Here is a 12,236-nt window from a genome sequence, read left to right on the forward strand (position 1 = left end):
GTTATACACAGACCAATTAACAAGACACCACCATTCGGTGCTAATACCAGCCTGTGAAGAGTCACTAGAAACACTATGTAGAGCACTCAGGACACCATAAAGCACATACCTTGCTTTCAACAACTTCTGTACAAGTCATTTGTTCGGAAGGCACCTACAGCTACGATGTGAAATGCCACATTTTCACTATGCTAACTTGATAACAGATACTACACTTGATCTTAGAAGACCAAGAGGTGATTTGTTATTATACATGTGTTTGCGTCTGTGTACAGGCCCAAAGAGTTCAGACAGGTGCTAGATCTCCTGGAACTAGAGTCAAAGGCAACTGTGAGCTCTCTAATAGGACTGTTGGAATTGAACTTGGATGTTCCACACAACAGTGAGCCCTCTTAACTGCTGAGCCTTCAACCCAGCTTGTGAAATGCCACATTTTTAAGAACAAAATTCTTAAATGGCTAGTTTATTTCATAATGACAATGATGATGATGATTAAATGCTGAGGCTTGGTCCTAGGGCTTCATACATGATTGATAGGCAAGCTTTAACACTGAGCTACAACCCAAGCCCTAAAGTCGTCTTCTTGTTGTTCTAGTTGACACAGGACCTCACGTAGCCTACACTGACTTTAAACTCATTATATAGTCAAAGGCAATGCTGCATTCTCAGTATTTCTGCCTCCCCTCACCAAGTGCACCAGGCATGCATGTGGTGCACAGATATACACACAGTCAATACACACCCACACACACAAAAACAAAGGAAAAAATAAAGCAAATTATGCTAGTAATGCCTCTTATGCTCTATACACTACTGGGAACTATGTAATCACCATACAAGCAGGAACCTCCTTTACTTTGTTTCCTCCTATATCCCCAGAAGAGTTTAATGCTAGCTAAATAAAAGAGAGTTGAGCAAAGTAATCTTACAAACAATGGTCATATCACTGAAGAAAGTCTACTGTGTTCCAGACAGCCCTAGGTGCTACTCTAAGTTCTCTCTGATATAAGACCACAAGCTAAGCAGCACAGTCAGAAGACTTAGCCAACTTGGACAAAGCTGAGTAGCCCAGGCTGCTGTGGTGCTACATACCTGTAATCCCTGGGCTCAGAAGGGGAGCAAGAGAATTACAAATGGTTTATTGTGGGTGACAAAGTGAGAGCTCATCTCAAAGACTCAAAGCAACAAGAATGGAGCAAACAAGACCGGGAGGTACGCTGGAATGCTGACGCTCCTTGAGCATGCAGACTCAAGTGTGGATACCCAACTAGGGAGGCACTGGTAAGTGCTACTAAATGCATGCACTTCCCGAAGGCTTCCTTATAGACCACAGGTTCAGCTGCTGGCCTCCTCCAGGCTCTGAAAGGAGGTAGGGAAGAGGATCCCTTGACCCTAGACTAGGATTCTAAGGTCAGCCTGGGGATATGGCTAAGATCCTGCCTCAGAGATAAATATATAAAACCCAGAAGGTAGGAAAAAGAAACAACCCACACCAAGTATGCACAAAAATGCCTTAAGAAAACCTGCTAATTTATAAGCTGGTTAAAACAACAACAGCACAGGGCTTAGAAAAAAACGATACTAATTTACATATGTATGGATGAATTCCAAATTCTGTACAACGTCAAGAACACCCTTAAAATTATAAAATTTCTCCACAAAGACCTGTCAATTTGAAAACTTCAAAAAAGAAAAACTCTCAAGTCAGGTGTAGCTACGCAGTGCTCAGCAGCTAGGACCTGTGCCAACCACTCACTCAAATTCATCCTCTCTGGGCAATGTAAAGACCGACTGTCTACGCTGGGCGTGGTGGTGGCACGCAGCTTTAAGCCCAGCACTGAGAGTCAGAGCATAGAGGCCTGCAAAGGCCAGCCTGGTCTACAGAGCAAGTTCCAGGAGAGCCAGGGCTACACAGAAAGAGCCTGTGTTGAAAAACCAAATAAATAATAAATAAGACTGACCATCTAACACAGACTTCAGTCAAAACTTAGTATCTCATAATTTTAAAGAAATATACATGTTCTCAAAGTTCATATAAAATCAGGTACTTTATGGGGATGGAGACGGGCTAGTGGTTCCGAGTAGCTCCCCTCACACAGGGACTGCCAATGTCCGCAGCGCCAGATCTAGGGAATCAGACGCCCTTTTCTGGCTTTCACAGGCACTGCGTGCACATGGTGCACAGTCATCCACTCAGGGAAAACACTGATATACACAAAATAAAAATAAATGTTTTAAAAGGGACATTGGGCTGGGAAATGGTGGCGCCACCTTTAATCCCAGCTCTTGGGAGGCAGAGGCAGGCGGATCCCTCCAGATCAGCCTGGTCTACAGAGTGAGTTCCAGGACAGCCAGGGCTACAACCAACCAACCAAACAAGTAAGTAAACACTTTAGGGGTAAATGATACAACAGTGAGGGAGGGGATTTCTTCTTAGTATGCTAGATGACAGCTGTTGTTCACCATGGTAAATAATATCAGTAACTAATTGTTGTATACTTATCAATCGCTGAGAAAATACCACACAAAAGAGGTGTGACATAACGAAAATGTTATTTAGCTGGCGTTACCCATCCGTGGAGCAAACACTTAAGTCACAGTGCACATCATAAACACTTAAAAAAATCAGTTACCTTCAATGGCTCAAGCTCATCCTCGTAGGACCTGACAATTTCCTGCGAAGACGCTAACTGGGCTTCCTTACTCGTAATCTGATCTCGGATCTCACACGCTTTCTCCTTATTTTGCTTCAGATATTTCAATTCCGTTTGACACTCTTTTACTTTCTGACCCTGTGTCTGACGCACCTGTCGAAGTGTATCTAAGGCTTTAATGTACCTTTGAAGATGTGAAAAAAAAAAAAAAAGTAAAATTTCTGGCTAAGTAAATTACAGTAGAATACTATGCAAACATTAATATTACATTTAGAGTTAATGACCTGGAACATGTTTATGACATCAGAACTAAGTGAAAAAAAAAATGACACTTTTTTTTTCCTCTCAGATAAACTTTCACCGCAAGAAAACATAAAGGAAATAAATACACCTAGTAGTTGCCACTTGGTGGAGTAGTGAGTGCTGACACTCTCTGCTTTCTAACTTATTTTTTTATAGAATAGCATCAAGTTGGCCATGGTTCACCTAAAGTTCCAGATGCTGGGTGAACCCAGAGTGTGAGGGCAACCTGGCCAATAAAACCAACAGAAGCAGTGGCCCAGACTGGGGCTGTAACTAACTCACAGTGAAACACAGGTTCCTGGCACAAAGCCCTGGCTCAAGCACAGCCTCACAAATAAAACAAGACTAAACAACCTCACAGCGAAGGCACTCACACTCACAAACCTTGTTGCCGAAAAAATCTCATCAAATTTTTGCTTCAAAGCCTTTCCTTCACTTAAAGGCCAGTTGGAGTCTTCTTGGTGACAGAAAATAACATTGTTTAGCACAGACTTGGAAACCCCAAGACAACTTATCATTTCTCTGTCGATTTCTGCACATTTGGAGCTGAGACTGACTTTTTCACCATGCCTACAGAAAGTGAGAATCAAGGCTATTAGTGAAATGACCCTCAGAGGTTCCTACTGCGTTGTTTAGTCTTTCAAATATTTTAAGGTCTTATCTACCTGAGACTCACCGAAAACTCACCATGTAGCCAAGAATGCTCTTGAACTTCTGATGATCCTATCCCTGACTCCGAAGTGCTAGGATTACAAAGGGCTGCTACCACCCAGTCTATGATGTGCTTGGGATCACACTGAAGACTGTACACTAGGCAAGCACTCTACCAACTGAGTCACACACTCAGGCCATGCCATTCTTCTACAAAGAAACAAAAGTGCCCTTTACATGTCTCATTAAATAGCCTGGTACAAGGGAGGCAGACTGAAGTGTTTGCCACCTAGTGTGACCACTGGAGTTAATCCTTAGCACCCATGGAAGAAGGCTCGGGTGGTAGCATGCACTTGTAACCTCAGTGCTGAGCAGGCAGAGACAGGAGGACTCCTGGGACTCACGGGCCATCAGCCTCACTAAATTGGCAAGCTCCAGGTCAATAAATGCTATGTCCCAAAAAACAAGGTGAATGGCTCCTGAAGAGCCATAGCCAAAGCCAAAACCAAAGCTGAACTTTGGCTTCTTCAAACACATGAACACAGAAGGGAAAAAAGCTAACCCTTCTATGGTCAAAAAGTGCACTGATGAAGCCTATGCGAAACGAGTAGTTCAAGAAAGAAATCAAGAATTCAAAAAAACACAGTAGGATGCCTGTATGCTTGCGTTGCGTGTGCACATCCGTGTGGGGGCCAGAGGACAATGCAAGCTGTCTTTCTCAATGCAGACAGGGGCTCTCTCTACTAAATCTGGAGTTCACTGATTCAGCTGACTGAGAATCCCAAGATTTTCCTGTCTGTTTCCCCAGAGCTGGAATTACAGCCACACATAACCTCACCTGACCTTTACATGGGTGCTGGGAATCAAACTTGGGTCCTCATACTTGTTTGGCAAGTATCTTCCTAACCCCCACATCTGGACTTTTAAATCATTCATTTCAAGCACCCGGAGTGGAGGAACTTGTGGCTGCCAGCAGATGACGGTACACTAGGCGAGTTAAGGTGATTCTGAGCAGCCTGCTGCGGTGCTGAACCTAACTTGGGTCTCTGGAGAATGCAAGCACTCTTAACCAGGGTCTTCTCTCCAGCCCTATAACAATTGTCTACACTTGATCTGAGACACAAGGCTGAGAAGTGATGAAACCCACTTTCTAACCCATACTACATGTGTCTCTGATAATTCACCTTTCTCCGTCTGCTACTGACAGTCAGTACAACTTTGTACGACTATTTCGAACTAGTATATTTAAAAGTCCAAGTAGGCGAGCTGGCATGCTGACTCTCACCCCTATAATCCTAGCATTAGGGAGGCTGCTACAGGTGGCCTGTTTTGAGTATGAGGCCAGCCTGGCAGTCACGAGGTTTGCTAGATGTAGTGGTGCATGCCTATAAGGTCTTCTTGGGAGGTGGAAGCAGGAAGATCAGGAGTTCAAGTCATCCTTGGCTACACAGGAAGTTTGGGACCAACCTAGACTACACGAGAACCTTATCTCAAAAAACAAAAAGCCCTCTAAATATATAAAGCAAACCTTTGGCATTCTTTTTTGATAAAGCCAACCTCCAAAACCCATACCCATTACAAGGTAGAATGTAACTACCTTGCCACACACACACACACACACACACAGAGGACATATCCAGTTACATAGCCTCTAACTCTAACACACTGACAATGGTCAAAAGGGAAATGACTACTTCTCCCTACTTGTCCACTTTTTACCTCACCCTTCTCTGTATGCAGCCACCATCTATCCAACCTATACTCCAGTAGTGCACTCTCCATTACAGCAACTATTCACAAATGACATTAAGGCAATGGAATGGTATCACTCAATCTTTAACAAGAGCATTCTGCATCTGGGATGCAGAGACAGCTCAGTGGTTCAGAACATTTGTTCTTGCAGAGGTCCTGAACTGGAGTCCCAGCACCGACATGGTGGCAACCATTGCAACTTCAGCTCCAGGGGAATCTTCTAACCTGCTGCACATACAGACATACAGGCACAACATTCATACACATTAAATATATAAATGTAAAAAAAAAAAGGCATGGAGTCGGTGGGAGCTCTACTCTATTAAATTACACTGGGAGGAAGGGAAAACGATCTGGCTGTGACATCTGTCACCCAGTTGATCACCAGGATGATTCGGATGATCTGGTTGGCTAGGAGGGTGTCCCCTTCCTCCCTCACTGCTCCATGTTCGTCCTCCCAAAGCTGCACTTGGTTGAAGAGGACGACCTTCCCGGAATAGAGGAGGACTGGTTTTTAGTCAACAATATATATACGTAGCTGCACTCCCCTGCTAGAACCTCCAAACAAGCTCTCAATCACACTGAGAATACAAAATTACTCCTGAAAAATAAAGTCTGGCTTGGTGGTAGTGGTGCATGCCTTTAATCCCCACACTTGGGAGACAGAAGCAGGTGGATCTCTGAGTTTGAAGCCAGTATGGTTCCAGGACAACTAGGGCTACGCAGAGAAACCCCACCTCAAAACAAACAAACCATACAAACAAGGAAAGGAAGAAAGGAAAGACAAAAGGAAACAAACAAAGAAAGAACAAACATACATAAGTCTGAGATCAGATGTGAAGATCTATCCCTGTAACCCCAGGACTCAGGAGGCTGAGGCAGGTGCATTCCTATGAGTTTGAAGCCAGACTGGGCTACACAGTGAGTTCCAAGCCAGGCTGAACTAAAAGTATGAGCCCTTGTCTCAAAAAGAAAAGAAGACTGTATCAAAAAGGAAAACACAATTCTACTGAAAGAAAATTAATATACTCCCCTAAAATAAAAGTAACAGTTACAGAAAGGCTTCTAGGCCTAGAAGACCAATGTGAGCAACAATCCAAGAAGATGAGTACCTACTTCATTCTAGTAATGACTCCTTCCAAGGTTTTAAATTCTGTTTTTTTATTTTTCTGACTGCAAAGCATAGACCTGTGCACAGCTACCATCTCTCCATTCACATCTCGAAACTGCAGGCGAATCTGGGCCCGCACGTCTGTTTCTTGAGCAACCTTTGATGGATGGTAAAGAGAAGAACACCGTCATACGCAGCATCAGCACATTTTTATCAAGAGAGAAAAGAGTACCAACAACCTTGCTTATCCAAAAATGAGGAGGAAGCCACTAAAGGATCTCATTCAAAATGAGCCCACGTTACACATCTTTCTAGACATGGGAAGTACACTGCTCAACTGATTTTTTTGGAAACCATGCAGTTTAAGCAGCCCCCTGTGTTCAGTGTTCACTGCCCCTCTAGCCATTCTGTCTGTACACTGTAGCATATTCCACTTTTATAAGCACTAATAACAATATCTAATAAACGCCCCCCTTATCAAGAAAAACTCTATAGCTATTGTATTGCCCTCTTAGTTATAAAAATATATATATATATAATGATGATTGGTTTTCTGATCACCGAAGCTGGTTTTGTCAAGGGCAGTGAATGGCTCCATGTACCCAACTCCCCATCACTTAACATGGTGGTGAAGTTGATGGCAGCTCCTCTTCCTGATGTATAAACACATTAGCTCTAATGCACTGGCTCCAGGCCTCTTTTACTCATTTCCTATTTGATCCCCTAAGGCTTTAAATAGTAATTGTACTAAACTATGTGTCGCTCAGGAATTCCCAATTTTCTTTTTCTTTTTAAGACTTAATTTTCTTTTTGTAATTCTAACCTCTGAATGGTACAAATATTTATTTTTTATTTTTGCCAACTGGATATTGATTATCTATGGAGTAACTCAAACTTACATATTTAAACCAGACTCGACCAAATTTCCTTTTTGAGTTCCTCTGTGACAATAAAGGGCAAACTGACCTCAGTAACTTGTTCAAGGAGAACCCCTGAAGCTACACTTCAAGCCTCTGCTTCTCTCAACATCATCACTCAGAACAGCAGCTCAGCCGTTGGCTCCGCCCTCAGGTCACACCCAAATCTAAGTATCACCTTTTCTACTACTTTAATGAGGCCACCAATGCGTCTCACTGGTTTATCACAAGCCTCTCGGTCTCTGCCTGCCTTTACCACTTACAGAAGCCTTCTGTCAGCTAGACTGAGTCCTTAAAACATAACTCAGGCCGGGTATGGTGACGCACGCCTTTAATCCCAGCACTCGGGAGGCAGAGGCAGGCGAATCTCTGAGTTCGAGGACAGCCTGGTCTACAGAGTGAGTTCCAGGACAGCCAGGGCTATACAGAAAAACCCTGTCTCGAAAAACCAAAAAAAAAAAAAAAAAACCCAAAAACAAAAACAAAAAAAAAAAAAAAAAACTCAGATGATGTGTTTTCTCTGCTCAAAATCTTCTGTCTTTTTGTATTAGCAACCAGTGGGAGATACAGGTCAGCAGGGACGCATTTGCCTGGCATCTGAAACCTAGCGTCTTTTAACTTTAACTGAGCTTCCTAGTTCTCTCTTCACTACTTTGCTCCTCTGAGTCCTTGACATACTCAGCATGTTTGCTTTTCAGGGACTCTGCATCCGACTGACACTGAATGGAAGCTTTCCACAGATTTCAAGCAACTATCTTCCTCCTGAATATAGTTCTGGCTGGTCTCAAAAATACTTCAAGAGTGCAGACCAAAAAAAAAAAAAAACCAACTTAGGGGATCACTGTCGCAAAACCAACTTAGGGGATCACTGTCACTCAAGTTACAGTTAGAATGGACAGGACAAATCCTCGATCCATTTTAAGGGGTAGCAAAGGCTGGCTTATGAAATGGAAAAATGGGGTAAGATAAAGAAATCAATAGAGGCCAATCCACAGGTTTTGGCATGAAAAAAATATGTGGCTGATCATATCTATAACTTACTAAACTCAAGTTCCGGAGGCAGAACCAGGCCTGAGAGCAAGGCAAGGATCTGAACGTAGGAAACCTCTCCTAACTTATGCTCCACCCAACGAGCAGTATGCACTCATGTGCAGGCTAGTTTGGTAGAGTTTATTATTAAAAACTGAATTTCATCTGAGTCCTCTTATTTCTCAATAAAGTACAAGCCAAGAGCACTAACTAAGCAGAGTAGCTTATAGATTTAGGAATGAGAAGGTGTGAAGCAGCCATTTTACAGAGGGCCCAATAAAAGTGTACTAAGCAGTATGACTGTTTTCAAGATGAAATACGTAATGACTTTTATAATTCCAGCATTCTCTCTAGTCACAGGAAAGTTTAAAGCTTCGTTAGGTGTTTTTTGAGTTTGTGTACTAGTTAGGTTTTATTGCTAAAACACTAACCAACAACAATTTTGGGAGGAAGAGGTTTATTTGACTTACAAGTTAGTTTCATTCCAGGAAGCCAGGGCAGGAACTCAAGGCAGGAATGTGTAGACTGGAACTAAAGCAGAAATCATGGAGGAGTGCTGCTTCCTGGCTGGGTTGCCCTGGCTTGCTCAGCTACCTCTCTTACACAGCTCACACCCACCTGCCTAAGGATGGTACTACCTGCAAGGGGCTCAGCCCTCCCATATCAATAAGCAATCAAGAAGACAGCCCTTGCTCGGACAGCCTCCCAGGCCAATCTGTGGAGGCAATTCCTCAATTGAGGTTCCCTCACTGCCAGTTTTGTCTAGGGTTGTGTCATCTTGTCAAAAATATGACAAGCTGGCTTTGTTCATCTGAGACAGGGTCTCATATAGCCCAGTCTGGCCTCGCTCTCCTGGTCCTCTTGCCTCTATTTCTAGAGTGCTGGATTACAGGCATGCTGCGGCATACCAAGCTTACATGAAAGTTTAAAGTCACATTTAATGATGCTACTTAAACGACTTACAGGTGATTGGTTAAATAAACAAGGGCTGGAGGCAGATGCAAGTCAATCTCTGTTCATTCAGGGTCAGCCTGGTTCACATAGTCTCAGGTCAGCCAGGACTATACAGTCAGACTTTGTATTAAAGCAAGTAACAACAACCCTGCAGGACATGAACTCAACGAAGCATTAACAGAAACTAAAACCAGCAAGTGTGTATATGCATTAACAGATGCACAGCACACCACCTACTTAATTTGTATAATAAACAAAATTCTGATACACTAAAATATAAATGTGAAAGTGTAATTATAGATACACAAAGACATGGTTTTACAAGCACAGAAAGAATTTAACAATAAACACTTACCTTAATGGGATTCTGCGGCACTACATAAATTCACATTCTTGTTGCATATAGATATGCAAAACATATTTATATGTAAAACATCACAATCCAAACAAGGCATTCCAAAGATTTACATCACGGTAGACTATGGTGAAAAACTAAAAGCAATCTAACTGCAAATAATACTGCAACTATTAATGATTTTATATAGCATCACAAATTTCAACTAAAAGACTCCAGCTAAATTAAAAAAAAAAAAGTCTAAAGATTGAAACATCCCATACACCAAGATTAAGAAATCATTATAGTGGTTTTGCTTTCTTCTTCAAAACTTCCTTTTATTATTTGTTATTATTATTAGAGGTGTGTGTGTGTGTGTGTGTGTGTGTGTGTATGTGTGTATGTACACGCGAATGTCTGTGCATGACACAAGGTCAGAGAACTCATTGTGGAGTCAATTCTCCCCTCACCCTTCTTAAGTTTGACCCTGGCGTGACCAGCAAATGTGTTTACCTGCTCTTGTCAGCCCTATTGTGCTTTAATAACTTCACACTGTATGACAGTGCTCTGGGGGGAAAACCCCGAAATGTACCATTAGATAGGACTATGATCTCTGCTGGGTTAAACAGTACATAGGAAAATAAAAATGCCAACAATGGTTATCACTGGGTGCGTCCACTGCAGGTGACCATCTTCTCTGCATACTTTCCACTCTAAGGTCCTCTACAATAAGCAACCACTACTTTTAGAATTATAAAAATTTAATTCTTAAAATACAAAACTTTACAGACACCATTACCTTGGGATCATGAACAAATGTATTTCCTTTGGTTCCAGGAGGGAAATCTCCAGTACAAATATACTTTAGACATTCAATGATGGTCTAAAAAAAGAGCAAGTTGTGTGTTATTTAGTGATGAGAACCACAGTAGTTTATGACAAATATTCATTCACAGCCAGGTGTGGAGGTGTGTATCTACAATTCTAGCATTTGGTGGACAAGAAGATCAGGTCAGCCTAAGCTATGTGGGATGCTGTGTCCAAAATAAATAAATTAAATAATAGCAAAAAATATGTATACATGTAGCTAGTGATTATAAGCGCTTTATTATGTCTTCCTTCCAGGAGATCAAGGCTAAGAACAGACCTGGTACAATGTCAAGTAACATTTCCACATAAAAGTCCACCTCCTGACATTCAACATCCAAGTTGGTATTTCTGGCTATCTTGCAACTTATTGTGTAGATCAAACTGGCCTCAAACTCATAGAAATGGGCATGTCTCTGCCAATCTAGGATTAAACGAGTGTGTCACAACGCATTGCCCAAATCTTCAGAAGTAATAAAATAATTTTCCAGCGTTAGGGCTACTCTATCAGCTTCATGTCCACAATAAGTCTTTTTTTTTCCATCGTTATGTTTTACCAGTAGACATGTTTTGCAACTCTAGGTTACCTATCTCTCATATTTAAAAAAAAAGCTTTTTGGAGGGGCTTTTGGGAGGTCCCAGTTGGGCACAGGTAGGTGGCGAGAGTCTGCTACGCTTCCGGAACTAGGGGGCGGGGCTGGGAAGCAGGGGCGCAGCCGGCCTTCCCCGGGAACGAGATGCCAGAGCGGAGCGCACGCGTGGGCTTCCGACACTCCGAGTTGCTGGGCCGGACCGGCTCTGAGGTCCCCGAGGCCCACGCAGCGCGCAGGGCGACGCCCTAAACACCTTCTGGGGCCCTCGCCTCAGGACTTACCGTCTTCCCCGCCCCATTGGGTCCAACCAAAATTGTGAGGGGGCTGAAGAAAGAGATAATCTGCTTATCTTTATCCTCTATCCCAAAACTTCGCACGCCCAGAATGCTCATCTTTTCGATCCGGGACATGTTTGCACCACGTTCCTTTACTCAGTGCCAGGGGCGAGTTTTAACCTCAAGGCGGAAGCTGGGCAAGCCGGGAAGGAACGCCGCGAGAGGACCCAAAAGTTCCGAACACGCGCTGCGAGCAGGAGCTCCGGTGGCGAGAGCACTTCCGGCCCCGCGGGCTTCGGTTTCCCGGGAGGGCGCGGGCCGGTTAGGGTCTGCACAGCCCAGAAAAGCCAAGCGAGCCAGCAACCGTAAGCTCGCACATTCCCGCCTCGCACGACCTGGGGTCACGTGGGGGCGGGCGCGTACTTGTCCACGCCTCTCGCACGCCCGGGGCATGCCGGGAAGTGGGAGTCCTAAGCAACACGAGCAGGACGAGTAGCTGTTGTCTTTTAGAAGTTGGGCAGGGAGGCAGCTGCCACCTATCACTGTTTGCTTTGACGTTTTGAGATCGGGTCTAGCTCTGTAGGCTCGAACTTGCGATTCTCCTGCCTCAGTCTTCCAAGCGTCGCTATTACAGAGCCTCCTAGCCCATCTTAAGTAGCGAAGACCATACTTTACGTCCACATTTGGATCCCTGGACCGCATGGGTAGGCTGGGGTGCAGTCGGAGACCCCAGTTAGTGGTTTGTTAATGACATCTACTGTACGGACAGTACTGTTTAACAGCGTTTTTCACTGTC

The 12,236-nt window shown here is 43.5% G+C and overlaps 1 protein-coding gene across 1 annotated transcript in view; it reads right to left on the minus strand.

Moving 5' to 3' along the window:
- Positions 1-11,839, minus strand: part of Rad50 (RAD50 double strand break repair protein) — a 57,801-nt gene extending 45,962 nt beyond the window's left edge. Inside the window, exons 1-5 of the mRNA NM_009012.2 lie at positions 11,447-11,839; positions 10,505-10,588; positions 6,477-6,628; positions 3,342-3,527; positions 2,634-2,838 (exon numbers count right to left, since the gene is read on the minus strand). Coding sequence (NP_033038.2) covers positions 2,634-2,838; positions 3,342-3,527; positions 6,477-6,628; positions 10,505-10,588; positions 11,447-11,575 — 756 coding nt within the window. The 5' untranslated portion in view covers positions 11,576-11,839. The remainder of the gene's footprint in view (positions 1-2,633; positions 2,839-3,341; positions 3,528-6,476; positions 6,629-10,504; positions 10,589-11,446) is intronic.
- Positions 11,840-12,236: the final 397 nt, after the last annotated feature.

The sequence above is a fragment of the Mus musculus genome, chromosome 11 (assembly GCF_000001635.26).
Source record: "Mus musculus strain C57BL/6J chromosome 11, GRCm38.p6 C57BL/6J".
Classification (NCBI taxonomy): Eukaryota; Metazoa; Chordata; class Mammalia; order Rodentia; family Muridae; genus Mus; species Mus musculus.